This window comes from Lytechinus variegatus, chromosome 2 (assembly GCF_018143015.1).
Source record: "Lytechinus variegatus isolate NC3 chromosome 2, Lvar_3.0, whole genome shotgun sequence".
In the NCBI taxonomy this organism is placed as follows: Eukaryota; Metazoa; Echinodermata; class Echinoidea; order Temnopleuroida; family Toxopneustidae; genus Lytechinus; species Lytechinus variegatus.
The window spans coordinates 80,655,031-80,669,209 of record NC_054741.1 but is presented as its reverse complement, the minus strand read 5'-3'; the positions used below and the strand labels follow the sequence as shown (position 1 = coordinate 80,669,209).

General features: G+C 40.5%; 1 protein-coding gene across 2 annotated transcripts; it reads right to left on the bottom strand.

Moving 5' to 3' along the window:
- Positions 1 to 669: 669 nt before the first annotated feature.
- Positions 670 to 13,846, bottom strand: LOC121409218. 2 transcript variants are annotated; one of them, XM_041601074.1, is made up of 6 exons: positions 13,829 to 13,846; positions 12,399 to 12,581; positions 4,009 to 4,184; positions 3,175 to 3,290; positions 1,945 to 2,161; positions 670 to 1,266 (listed from the first exon to the last, which is right to left on the bottom strand). In XM_041601074.1, the coding sequence occupies exons 2-6, from the start codon at positions 12,541 to 12,543 to the stop codon at positions 976 to 978; spliced, it is 945 nt and encodes a 314-aa protein (XP_041457008.1). In that variant the 5' UTR covers positions 12,544 to 12,581; positions 13,829 to 13,846; the 3' UTR covers positions 670 to 975. The 2 variants fall into 2 exon arrangements, with proteins under 2 accessions (XP_041457008.1, XP_041457006.1); XM_041601072.1 differs by lacking the exon at positions 13,829 to 13,846 and adding an exon at positions 12,780 to 12,942.
- Positions 13,847 to 14,179: the final 333 nt, after the last annotated feature.

Below are 14,179 nucleotides of genomic sequence, written 5' to 3'. Positions count from 1 at the left end.
AATTACAAAATAAAAGAGTTTTCTTAACCATTAAAGCATAATGAATGAACAGAGTAAACATAACACATCTCATATAAAGATAAACGCGCAAGCAGCTGCATCTACTCTCATTGCCTGATGAAGTCCAGAAGTAGTGGACAAAAAGACGCATTCCTACCTCAAATTCATCATGAGACAACCAATTCATTTCTCAACTTCAAGATAAACATAGTACACCTAATGCTCAACACATAGTTTCCTTCAGCGGAATTAATCTACACTGTGCTGCACTCCACCCATGTGAGGTAAATGGGTACCGGCAAGAAGTAATTCCTCAAAAAGCTATGAGCACCTGAATCGGTAGCCTAGCTTAGCCGGGTAATAATTGCAGCGGCCGCTGGGAGAACAGTTTAAAAAACTGAAGTGGCTACCCTGGGTAAATATACCATTATTATTATACAATGTTCAGAGAGTACAATTCTATCAGGGAAGAAGGTAACAAGAACTAAATCTTGCAATACAGTTGGATTACATACCCATATTTTCAAATGGAACATCGCATAAACTCAAAAGGCATTACAAGCCATGTCCCTTATATAAAGGATTCTGAAATGCAGCATCTTAGCATTTACACTTTGTGGCTTTGGACTTGCATTTACACAATAATGATTAAGACTTGCATTTACCCAAATATGTTTTGAACTTACCAGAAATTTGCAAACTCCTATTCTGGCCCTCAACTCTATGCATAAACTCATAGAGTTACATTATATGCATTCAGTCATAACTGTACCACAAATACAAACAGGCTGCTTCATTTTCAAAGACTCTTGAAATTTAAGAATAGTATTCTAGAGACTCAGTCGCTCAATATTCTAGCCTGAAAAGTATCCACTAACTCATATGCACATAGCCATCAAAACTGTTCCATTAACCTGCATGGTTATTGGTATCCAAAACCGTTCCATCATCTCATATAGTTACTGCAGTAGAAGATCAACTGACACTGTTATTGTCATACATAACCTTGAGTGGTCTCTCTCCACACACTTTGGCAATCCTGATACAGGCTTCATCAGACAGTGAAAGCTTGACAGCAAAAAACATAATCTTCTCCAGATTGTAACATCCCTCAATGATCGCCAGCAGGTCGCTCTCAGAAACGCTCTTGACCAAGGTTAGGTTGAGGATCTGAAGGTGTGGGAGGTGTTTGGGTATGGTACGCAAGGACTTGCCTGTCAGGTGGTTGCAGTTGGACAGGTTTAAGACCCTGAGATCTGGAAGTCTCTGAAGGAAGGAATCAGGAGAAAGAGAAAGTGTGAGGGTGCATGGAAGAGAGAGGCAGAGAGAGAGGGAAGGGATATAAGGAAAGAAGAGAAAGCAAATTAAGAGAAAGAGTGACAAAGAGAAAGAAAGAGTGGAATGAAAAGAGTCAGGAAATGAGATGAAAGGGATAAAAGAAAAAAGAGGGAATGAGGGAGGAAGAGCAGGAGACAAAATTTAAGAAGGAAAAAGGGAAAGAAAAGGAGAGAAAACAGACATTGATGGAAAGTGTTGGGAGGAAGATAGAGGGGAAAAGGAGAGGTAGAAGATGGGGAAACAAGTGATAAATTTAGAATGAAATAAAATAATATATTCTCTTCCATTAGCCTCTATAGAGTTAAACAATTTGGAAGAAGGTATCCAGTGCCCAATAACAATCATATCTGAGGTCCATGAAAACATTTAGAAACTGTGAAAAATTTAATATGAAATAAAGGAATTTAAACACATATATTCTTATTTTATGTCCCAGCTTCTACTAATCATATTTTAATTAATTGTGCAAGTTGCCAAATTTCCTCTCAATTGTTTATTGACCTGATTATTTTCTATTGGTTCCTGCAGATGGGATGAAATACATAATTGTCCTTATAATATTCTTTAGAAAGCAAATGCATCGAAAACCACATCAAATCTTCATACCTTCATGAGGAAAGTCAGCACATGATCCGTGATGACATACCCACAATCCTTGAGGTTAAGGTTGCGGAGGTTGGGACATTGTTGAGTGATGATCTTAGGTGCTTTCTGTGTGATTAGGGCTCCCTCTAAGTTCAGTGTCTCGATGTATGGACCAAGAAGATTCTCCAAGGCTACATTGGTCAGCTTTCCTTTCCTTTTCAACCTGTGCAGCAATTCACTGTTAACAAATGATAATTAGGAAGTTTCTTGATTACAATCATCAATATCCATGGTTTCTTACATACTTGATACCCATAACAAAATCCTTCTAGTACCCAACATAAATAATGTGCATTGATTCAAATCAATGTTAACTTGACTGTTAGTAACCTGAATACTTATAGTGTAAAGACACAATAAAATCACATTAGATATTTAGACAAGACAACTTCAAACGTGATACATAGGTAAATGTTTATTACCAAGATGGATGAGAGGCTGATGTTTGTTAAGTTACAAATGACTTTACTAAAGAATGGAATTTTAAAATAAATGCAAATGTTATTAAGTTTCTCCTGACTATGTAAAATGAGAATGTATTAAAAACAGTTCATAGATATATCTTTTAAATTCTAATTTTTACTTGTGTGTTAACAGAAATGCTTTAGATTATTTGCTGTTAATTCAAACATTAATGATTGTATAAAAACAACAAGTTCTTGCCATTTGTTAACATTATTTAAGTTATGCATGACACTATGAATGACTGAAACTTTGTAAGAGTAATATCTTTGTAAAGATGCAACATGCAAACTTCCAGGAGATGTAAAACCTTTGTAAACTCGGTCTGTGTGTGTGTCTGTCTGTTTGTCTGTCAGTGGTTCCCACGATCAATCTTCTCACTGTGTCCCGTATTCTGAAGTCAGGTTTAACTTAGACTAGGTTTAAAGTTGTGGTTTAAGTATGGGAAGCCAAACGTATCAATTTCTTTATTAAGTTGTACGTTTCTTATGTTTACTGCGCTCTTTCCTGATTCATCGATGGTGAAGACTATAATCTATATATATACTTCCTTGACAATTATGAATGATTTGAGAGCCAAATGAGCTGAAATATGATATCTCTACCATTAGTAATTTATGTAACAATTGGCTGTCCATACTTAAACCACAACTTTCAACCTGAGTTTAAGTTAAACCCGACTTCAGAATACCGGCTTATGACTATAAGTTTCTCCTATCTATGACTTACTTGACAAGAAACTCATCTGGGCAATCTTCTAGAGAGTAGTCCTTTATGTTTGTACATATATACTGCATGCAACTCTCAAGGAGACGAGGAACCTTGGTTTCTTCATGATATGGATTCTGTGGAAATGGAAACAAACGCCATAAAATAGAATCAAAGTTACGGTTATCAAAATCTATACCAAATGATTTATCAGTTTTTTATTCAGCTCTAAGTGATATGTCTGCATTAATTCATATCAAATTGCAACTTTTTCACAAACAGGAATTATCATGGGGGGTAGTCATAAAGGATTAAGTGTGACTAAGAACCACAAATAAATTTCAAGATGTGTATATCATATAATGCATCATGTCACTGGTCAAATTACACTCTACTGCATATTTTCTGCTATGTTGACATTAAGCATGTCCAATGTCCATGTATATGTTTAAAATCATGTGTTCGTTGGCACCTAAGCATGACCTTAAGTCCAGCTGAACTCATTGTGAAAAACTCTCGGGTATCTCAAGTTGAAACGAATAGGCACGCTGGAACTTCCTGGAAGTCACTTCAATCTAAAAGATCTTCAAGTACCATTAAACTTAGCATACAAAAGTCATGGTCTACTTTCTTTAGAACAGATAGCAGTACAAGTCAATCTAAACTCTGGAAAATCAGGGTCAAATCAAAATAAGGCATTGAATAAATGCTTTTTACAATTCATGCATTTTTAATCAATTCTGATCATGTAATATTTTAAAATTTAATATAAATTGTTTAGAGGACACCATCCTATGAACTCTGCAGCATATTATCTAAAAGAGAAAAGGGAAGACAGAGTACCAGCATACATACCCTCTCAAATCTCCGGTTATAGCTGGCTCTAACATAGACAGTGTTGTTCTCTTTCTTATCCTCATATCTTCTCTTGCCATTGAAGGATTTTGATGATTGTATTTCCTGAAGAACCTCTTCTGTCTTATACCATTTAAGAAGGGAAACTTGGACAAGGTCATTCAACTTGACATAACCTGAATATTAAGATTTTTCAAATGAAAATGATTAGATCATACAATTTTGGATAAGCCAGGATTTCATTTTGGAGGGGGCGGTAAATGCACGCAAAGCGTGCCAACACTTACAGAGCGCGCGAAGCGCGCTCCCTAGGGGGTGGGTGCAGGGAGGGGGAGTTTCCCCCTCCCGCGCGAAGCGCGAAGCTTTTAGTGTTTCATAAATTAAAATGAAAAGGAGCCGTTTCTCTTGTCTCCAGTACCTCCAATTCGGTTGACTATATTGCGATTTTGAACCTTGTTTTCAAAAGTGATTGTGAACGCACAAAAGAGGTATACAATGGAGGAAATTAAAATGATAATAACTCCGCGCGAAGCGCGGAAGCTAAAGTGTTTTATCAATTTTTCTTGCCATAAAAAGGGTCCCGAGAAAAGGGTATTCTCAAAGATATATTGAAACTTTCTTTGGAAAGATCAGATTTGATTATAAACAATTTAGCATCAGTGAATATTTTTAACTCGCAAAACAGAGGAGAAGCAAAATTCATATTTGAATTTAGAGCAAGAAGAGTGAAGGAGTTTCTCTTTTGAGAAAAAAATAAAGAATAAAAACAAAAAACACTAAGCTACCTTTCTTCCCTTTCCTCCCTTCCCTTTTCCTTTTCTCCTCTCTTTTTTCCCTTCTTTTTTTTTCTTTTTGGGGACGTTTTGGGGGGGGCGACCGCCCCCACCGCCCCCCCTGGCTACGCGCCTGCTTACGCAGGTATCCGGTGATCTTTAAAAATTGAAGCTATTCTATGCAAACTTTAAACTTTGAAAAGTAATACTAAAGGAAGACCAAAACCTTCAATTTTCTGTTTCAACGTTTTTTTCCAGTGGACGTTTTGATTCACTATTCCTCTTGCATAATACTGAAGTCATTCTTCTAGTCTGTACTGGGAAACAATAGAGAGATTTCGATTGTCTGCGACTGCAACGTATTCCTAGTTCACCGGAAGTGGTGACACCGCTCGTTCAGTATCACGTTCGTACATTGATGAAAACAATTTCGATTTAAGTCGACGTACCCGTACCACGCCACAGCAATTACCAGCGTGATAGCGAGCGGGCCGATGCTTGGCCGGAGAATCAGGCGTAGCATCACGCTACGAACCAGTGGGGCGACTGTGGGTGCAACATTTGCACTCTTGCGCAAAAAGCCGAAAACACACGGTTGTTTGGAAATAAAACATCAATTACCTATCAGATATGTAGTGTCTGAAAACAGGACACACTAAATGTAATGGAAAAGCTGGTAACAAGCAGTAATTTGCAGTTTACCAGCCCTGCTGAATCAACGAAACTCGAGTGTTGATGCGGCTTCATTCATTTTTGCCAAGCTGGGATGACGTCATCATGTTCGAACTATACTAGCGCTCGTTCGAGCACTATGACACCGAACGTCAAAACCCTCAAATACGAGTCACAGATTTGGTCAGTGGACGAGAAGGCTCGTCACAGATTACTTCGCGCATGCGCAGTGCTCCCAAAATTCCTTAATCTCGTACGTCCACATGGCACGTCACAGAAAACGAAAGGTCTCAAATACCCCGGCCAATACCCCAACATTGATTTTCACTATTAAAAACAAAATTTTTCATTGAAACATAGGTCTATGAATGACTGAACTTTTGAAAATAATCAGAATCAATACAGTAAAATCAGAACCTTGCTTTTTACATTGGGCCTATGGGATATAGGTCCCTCACACTGTGTGCGAGATTGCTAACTGTCTGTGAAGGAAAAACCCCCAAAATTTTATTTTAAAAAATGTTTAAAAACTCCTACAAACAGATGGATTTATAATTCCACCTAGAAACAAGGTAATCTGGTTAAGTTAACAGAATCGACTTCATTGTCAGTGTATTGATTACTGCTTAATTCCTTCTTTTAATGATGGGCAAAAGTATATGCTGGAAAATAACAAATTTTTATGACAAACATTCAGGATCAGGTTCTTCTTTGATTTTTTGCTGTAATGTTTATAATACAGCTGAGCATACGGACGCGCCAGCCAATTTTCAGTTCACAAAATGAAAATAGTAAATCAAAAGTAAACCTGATTCTGAAAGTTTGTCATTAAAAAGTTTATTTTCCAGCATATATTTCAGAAAGGTGGTAAGCTGATTATATTTATTATTATTTTCTCTTTATTATTACGCCCTTTTTTCACCCATCAAAAGGGGAAGTAAGGGTAATTGAGGAGTCAAGCATCAGTCAAACCTCCACCATTAAGAGCCCAATGGCCGTCATCGGTCTCTATTGACAGAGGGGATACCGCAGAGCCAGACAAAGTCTCGACGGAGCATATCCCTGACAGAAATCTTGTTTGTCCGTCGATGCGACGAGGACCATCAAATCATCCTGGGGTTTGATCATTAGCTTGATGGGTCCGCAGATGGCTAGTCAGGCCAATCTGTGCCCTAAATAGTCTCTGGCAGTGTGCACAGGGAATATTGGCTGCTGCTACAGGGTTGGCAGTCCTTGCCTTCCTGGCCTGCCTGCGGGCTACGGCCACTATGGTCCTATTGGCCTCACATGTTACAGCACCCTTATGTACAGCTGTTCGCCATGCTCCTCTGTCTTGGGCTTTCTGTTCCCATGTGTCATGGTTGATGTTAAAAGACTTAAGTGATTCTTTTAGTGTGTCTTTAAATCGCTTCTTTGGGCCTCCATGAAAGCGTCTTCCTTCCTGGAGCTCGCCAAACAGAAGTTTCTTTGGCAGACGTTCGTCCGGCATACGAGCTACATGTCCTGCCCACCGGAGCTGAGACTGCATCAGGACGGTGTAAATGCTAAGCAGGTTGGCACGAGTGAGGACCTCAGTGTCTGGTATCCTGTCTTGCCACTTGATGCCTAGAAGTTTTCTCAGACAGGTGGTGTGGAAATGGTTCAACTTCCTGGCATGGCGCCGATATACTGTCCATGTTTCACAGCCGTACAACAATGTGGTAAGAACCATGGCCCTGTACACCTTGATCTTGGTTGTTGCCGAGATTCCTCTCCTGTTCCAAACGTTCTTGTAAAGTCTGCCGAAGGCAGCGCTTGCCTTAGCAAGTCTGACATTGACTTCATCGTCAATGACAACGTTTCTTGAGAGTGTGCTGCCGAGGTATGTGAACTTGTCCACCACATTTAGACGTTGTCCGCTTATTGTGATGTTGGGTTCAACGTAAGGCTTTCCTGGAGCTGGTTGATGTAATACTTCAGTCTTCTTTGTGCTGATGATAAGGCCGAAGTTGTTGCAGGCCTCAGAGAACTTGTCAACACTATGTTGCATGTCAACCTCTGTGGAAGCATTGAGGGCACAATCATCAGCAAACAGGAAGTCATTGATAGTGTCAGTTGAGACTTTGGTTTTTGCTTTAAGCCTCCTAAGGTTGAAGACAGAGCCATCAGTCCTGTACCTAATGCCAATGCCCATGTTTGTGTTGCTGAAGGCATCAGTCAGCATGGCTGAGAACATGAGACTGAACAAGGTGGGAGCAAGGACACAGCCTTGTTTCACTCCGTTGGAGACATGGAATGAGTCAGAGGTCTCGCCGTTGTCCTGAACTCTTGCCAGCATGCCATCATGAAGCTGTCGTACGATGGCGATGAACTTTTTTGGGCAACCATACTTCGCCATGATTCTCCAAAGACCCTCTCTGCTAACAGTGTCGAAAGCCTTGGTAAGATCGACGTAGGTTGAGTAGAGGTCAGCATTCTGTTCCTGACACTTCTCTTGTAGCTGTCTAGCAGCAAACACCATGTCAACAGTGCCACGTGCTTTCCGGAAGCCACATTGGCTTTCAGGTAGGAGGCCTTGCTCAAGGTGTAAGGTGAGGCGATTGAGTAGGACTCTAGCAAGGATCTTGCCTGCGATGGACAACAGAGATATTCCACGATGATTGTCACAAGCTTGGCGATTTCCTTTGCGTTTGTATAGATGTATGATGGAGGCATCTTTGAAGTCCTGAGGCACTGTCTCATGTTGCCAAATTTGTTGAAACAACTGGTGGAGTTTCTTAGACAGGGCCATACCACCTTCTTTGTAGATTTCAGCTGGAATGGAGTCCAAACCCGGAGCTTTGCCACTAGATAATGAATGGATTGCTTTCTGAGTCTCCTCCAAGGTTGGTATGGCATCCAATGTCTCATCGACCGGGACCTGAGGTAGCCTGTCAATGGCTTCGTTTTTTACAACTAAAGGCATGTTCAGTACACCGTTGAAGTGCTCTGCCCATCTTTCTAGAATTTTCTCTTTGTCTGTGATTATAGTAGACCCATCAGCACTGAGGAGGGGAGACGATGATCCTGCGGTAGAGGGACCATAGACTTCCTTCAGGCCATCATAGAAGTTTTTCATGTCATTTCTGTCTGCAAAGCCCTGGATCTCATCCGCTCTGCTACTCAACCAGGAATCCTGCATTTGGCGCAACTTTGCCTGAAGATTGCTCCGCACACTCCTCAGTGTATCTTTCTTAGCTAATGACGTTGGGTCATCAAGATAAGACTTATAGACCCGACGATTTTCCTCTAGCAACTGCTTGATCTCAGTACAGTTTTCATCAAACCAGTCCTTGTGTTTCCTGGTGCATGGCCCAAGACACTCCATGGCTGTGTTATGCAATGTGTCACGAAGTGCAGCCCATGCATTCTCGACATCCTGGCCTTCCAATGAAGTGGACTGTAAGCGTTGTTCCAGGGTGTCGGAAAAGGACTGTTTGAAGTTGTCGATTTTCAGTTTGTTGATGTCCAGACGCTTTGGCGCTTTCATGCCTTGTGGTCGTCTCTTGGGCTGAACATGGAGATTGAATTTGGAGACGACAAGGCGGTGATCTGTCCAACACTCTGCGCCACACATAGACTTAGTGACACGTACATCTTGTCTGTCCCTCTTTCTTACTATGATATAATCAATGAGATGCCAGTGTTTTGAGCGTGGATGCATCCATGAAGTCCTGTTCCGGGTAGGGAGGTTGAACACTGTATTCGTAATCAAAAGTCCATGCTCTGCACAGGTCTGAAGTAGTAGCAGACCATTGCTGTTGCAGTTTCCGACCCCATGCTTCCCGATCACACCTTCCCAGGAGACGCTGTCATGGCCAACTCTCGCATTGAAATCACCAAGGATAGTGAGTTTGTCAGCATGGGGAACAGCTGTGATGACACTGTTCAAGTCTTCATAAAACTTGTCCTTGGTCTCATCAGGGTTTGTCATGGTAGGGGCATATGCGCTAATGATGGTAATGAATTTTCTTTCCCCACAAAGGGGGAGTCTAACTGTCATAAGGCGATCATTAAAACCCTTTGGAGGACCAGCTAATTTGCCAACCAGTGCTGTCTTCATCGCAAAGCCAACTCCAGACTCACGTTTCTCTCCAGGTCCACGTCCACTCCAAAAGAATGTATAACCTGCACCTCTTTCACATAGTTCTCCCTCACCTGCCAGCCTGGTTTCGCTTAGAGCAGCGATGTCAATGTTGTATCTTCCAAGTTCACTCGCAATTAGTGCTGTGCGTCTTTGGGGTCTCTCTGAGACATCTCTGTCGAGAAGAGTGCGAATGTTCCAAGACGCAAAGTTAAGATGTGTTGTCTTTGTTTTCTTCTTTCCTTGTTTTCGACCGCAATAGTAGGGCCCCCACCAGACGCGGTATTCTGGTTAGGGTTAGGTGGAGCAGGCAATGTTTGGGACACCTTTTCCAGTCCTCTCCTCATGCCATGGAGGTGAGCAGTGCGTTCCTAAAGAGGGCTGCTCAGTCACCCAGACGGCTGCCGAAATCCACTGCTGCTCCGGTCAGTGCATAGCGACCATATGGCCTGGGCCGCCTGTGTGCAGGATTGCGGCTACGACTGCCAGTGTACCCACACCTGTCGCTACGTCGCGTGCCAGACGCCACAGGACTTGGTAAATGAAGTTGATGAAAGGATGATTGATGACTTGCGCTGTGAATTTTGTTTAAAGTGAAGAAGAGTTGCGCATCGTCGACCTCACTCTCTCGTCCGAGACCATCTGGATCCAGTTGCAAGACAAGGTCAAGACGCCTGGAGATAGAAACGGATGCAGTGGATGACCAAGATATTCTACGTGCCTCATCTTGCCCTATGCACTCCACAGTGCATTGCTGTACCCGCCTTCCTCTCCGTTGAACCAATCTGGTGGTTTCTTCCGCAGAGTCCATTGGAGTTCAGTCTTCACATGCATAGGTAGGCAAGCCCTAAGTTAACAAGTGTTTCTGTTGCATGCAGACAGCTACTGACACACTCCTTCATGTATCATGGTACACCGTAGGTAATCATGAAATGCCTTCTCGCTGCTCTGTTCTCCAGCAGTTTAAGGGTGATGGATACCCGGCCGGAACATAACTCACAAAAGCTCTAGCAATAGGGCACCCAGAATTAACCACTATGTCCAATCCACACTAATGAGTGCAGCACAGGTAAGGCGCTGGATGCTATCCCAGTATTCAAGGAACAAAGTTCCTCGCCTGTCGCCCTGACAGAAATAAAGACCTATTTATTGGTCTAATCTTGATCCTACTTGAGACACCTGATAACATAGAGAATAGATCTGCTGGTTAGTGGTACCCATGGGTGCATTACCCGGGGGGGGGGGGGGGGGGCACTCGACCAAAAAAGTTGTAGGGGTGTGCCGCGGGTGAGACAAAAAACGGGGCCTTGGAGCGGGCTTATTGTAAAAAGGAGGGTCCTCGGTCCCTTCTTCTCCTTGACGAAATATGGTCTGGACAATGGTAAAGACTCACCCTTTCTGAATTTTTCGTCTAAAGAGGGCGCATGATTTATATTCATATCAAAGACATTACAAGGGAAAGACTAGGCGCCAAAATTATTTTACACGTAAATCGATACGTGAAGTCAGCAAAGTGGCCAATCTTTTTACTGTATAAACTTTGATGGAACGTTTGTTGACACACGAACATAGGCTCGCAATACTGGCTTCGTTCAAGGCATGTAGAATTTTCTATTTTTTGTTTCATGGCTTCAAATGTTTTCCAAAAAGTGTTATCATCAGCAATTATAATCTAAAATTACATAATCTTTTAAGTTATTGACTTTATCAATGTCTATATTCTATCTAACAATCATAGGAAATGCACATTTATTGAATTTATACATAGTTATAAAATAATGACAAGCTGAACCAGCATCAAGCTTTCTTTTATTTCCATGGAAGAGACATGTGAAGCACCTTTCCAGGCCGAGGTAAGCAATTTTGCTCTTTTTTATGCACCTTTTATATAAAATATGATAATAAAAAATGCAAAACAGTAAACGGACAGATAATCACCAGAACGAGCCCCGGTGAGTAGGGAAACAGACGAGATTCGGCAAACATAATTCCTCTTATTATGAAGCGATGTAAGCCGACAACTCCAAAATCTATTGCATAATCACTCGTAGTGCAAGGTTAGTATAGCATACTAACCTGAAACCATGCAATATGTGTGAGTGGATTAGTGGTTATTCTACTACTGCTGATAGACAAAATCATGAGAATAGCACAAAATCACTTTTTTAACAACCATGACGATGTACTTTCATAAGGTGAGAAAAAGTTAATAATACTATGATGATTATGATAATCCCAGCCTTTACTAACATTAGAGCAACAAATAAATTTCTGGATCAGGCACATCCTTACATGTGAACACTCATTCAGTGAACAAGGTTATGATATAGGCTAACCTTGTTCTCAGTTACATCTCCATGTGTGGCAAAATAAGGGTGGCAATGTTTGGATATTTTCTCTTTTTCTATGGGACAAATGCTTGACTTTCTTCCATTGTCAGTTTTCATCACAGCTATTCATCATATAATTTGGCTCTTATGTAAATTCAATTCTTTAAATTATTTTTTCTTAATTAAAAATAGAGATTGAAAAATGAAAATTTTCTTGCCATATTACTTTCCACCATTAGAGGGCGTACACAAAAATATGCCAAAAATTCAAGTTTTTGAGTGCTCTGGTGAATGCAAAAATTATTCTAACATTAGACCTACTAATGAAAAATAAATGTATGGAAAACTGTATGGAAATTGATAATTTTGATCACAAAAGTGATATTTTAATGATTTTGTAAAGTGTGTGCTATGTACAGCATTGGCATACCAGTCATTATAGTCCTACCTGTAGATTCTCCACAGGCAGGATGGTAGCAGTGAACAGGTACATGTAAAGATGAACAAACATACCTTGTGGACAAACGGACAGTCCTTCCTGTTTCGCTCCATATCGAAGTAGGTAAGCGAGTTTCTTGCCAAGTCGTTCACTGTGTTTGAACTGGTCATTCTCCTTTTCATGGTCTTCATCGACCTCTCGGGTAATTTCTTGTGACATGTTTCAATGACGATCACACAATTCACAAAATGAAGAATCTGTGACAAGGGAGAAACCAATAGATAGGTTAACCAGTAACCAATGTCAATATACAAGTCGATCAAACTAACCGGGTCACCCTCGTTCGTTAAGTTACTACTATCAAAATCAGTGCGTGGGACTGAATTGTACAGTTCCGCAATAAATATTGTGGTTTCTCTTCAAAACCAACATCTAGGTTATCAAACAGTACTTACTTTAAATTTCTACATCTCTTCCTAGATCAGGTACGAGTACTCAGTTACAAATTTATGTGCAAGATATGTAAAATGATGAAATGTTCATCTCGAAAGGCACAATGCAGCCGACAACAGCATTGCACAACATTGCGAAAGTCTTTACAATAATCGGCCATGCACGCATGCGCAAGCGGCGCGGCGGATGTACTGCCAGCGGTAATTTGCTTTTTTTTATCCATCGGATTTTCCTGGGGGCCGGGTGCTCTGTGTATGTATTATTCTCCCTATGCAGCACCCCTGGAATTCATTGACGAGTGGACATAGGCGGCGGAAGCGGGGGGACGTGTCCCCCCTAAATTTGAGGAGGGGGGACGGTCCCCCCCCCCTAAATTTGTATTTGATGATCTTTTTTTTTTGTTTTTTTTTTGCTTTTTACAACTTTCCAGCAATGTATTTTCATTTATCAGTATGTCAATCGGCTTGTACTTTTTTTAATTATTATTTTCTCAGATGTTTGATACAAATCAGAATTTATATAAATACAATACACGCTCCTCTTGATTAATTAAACAGGACATGTTCTTATCAACACAACAGTCCTTTTCTATAGGTCCAAAAACTGAGTGGAACATTTTACCTACAGACATCATAAATGCACCAACTTTGAATAACTTTAAGTCAGACTAAAAACTTGAGAAAAAACTTACGCTGGTCCCTAAATTTTGTGATTTGCTTTTATTTTATCGTTTAAGTTGTGGGATGATTGGTTTGACGATTTATTTACTGTTTCAATTGTTATACTAGTAATTAAAGCTGCCCTGTTTCCCCCTATTATTATATTATCATCATTATTAATTATCATTACACTTATTATTATTTATAATCATCATTGTTATTATTATAATCATTGCAGGCGAGGATAATTATGAAAGAAGTCTATAAATACGATTCTTCTTGGAAACTTAATTAACGTATAACATCATGGCGGCTTTGTAGAAAATCAAGACTGGGGTCTCAGCAAAAAAAAAGAAATTTAAATAGAATAATGATATTTTAGAGATTCTTACGTCATCAGGAAAGATATTTCTGTTTCATCCGTTGATTTTTCCCCATTATGTATTCTGAAAAGAAAATAGCAAAAAGCCGACAGCAAGCAACATGATGCAAGGACACAACTTTAGTAAATTCTAGTCTTGGGACTCACCACTTCAATTAATTTGATTAAATTCCCGTATGATGGATCACTCAGCGATTTGAATTCAATGGATGCATCCTGCATGATCATTACAGATTAAGATGCATATAACAGTATAACAACTCAAAACATCTTGAAAAGAAAATGCATTACATTGAAAAAAAAGAGAAGGATGCCAACAACAGGGGCCGCGGAATGGTTTTGAAAGCGCGGGGGCTGAGCC

Excerpts from the sequence above, each read along its gene's own strand:
- LOC121409218 (XM_041601074.1), bottom strand. The coding sequence starts at position 12,543 with ATGTCACAAGAAATTACCCGAGAGGTCGATGAAGACCATGAAAAGGAG. Across the intron at positions 4,185-12,398 it reads ACTGTCCGTTTGTCCACAAG|GTTATGTCAAGTTGAATGAC; the intron begins GTATGTTTGTTC and ends CTTAATATTCAG. Across the intron at positions 1,267-1,944 it reads TGCTGACTTTCCTCATGAAG|AGACTTCCAGATCTCAGGGT; the intron begins GTATGAAGATTT and ends TCCTTCCTTCAG.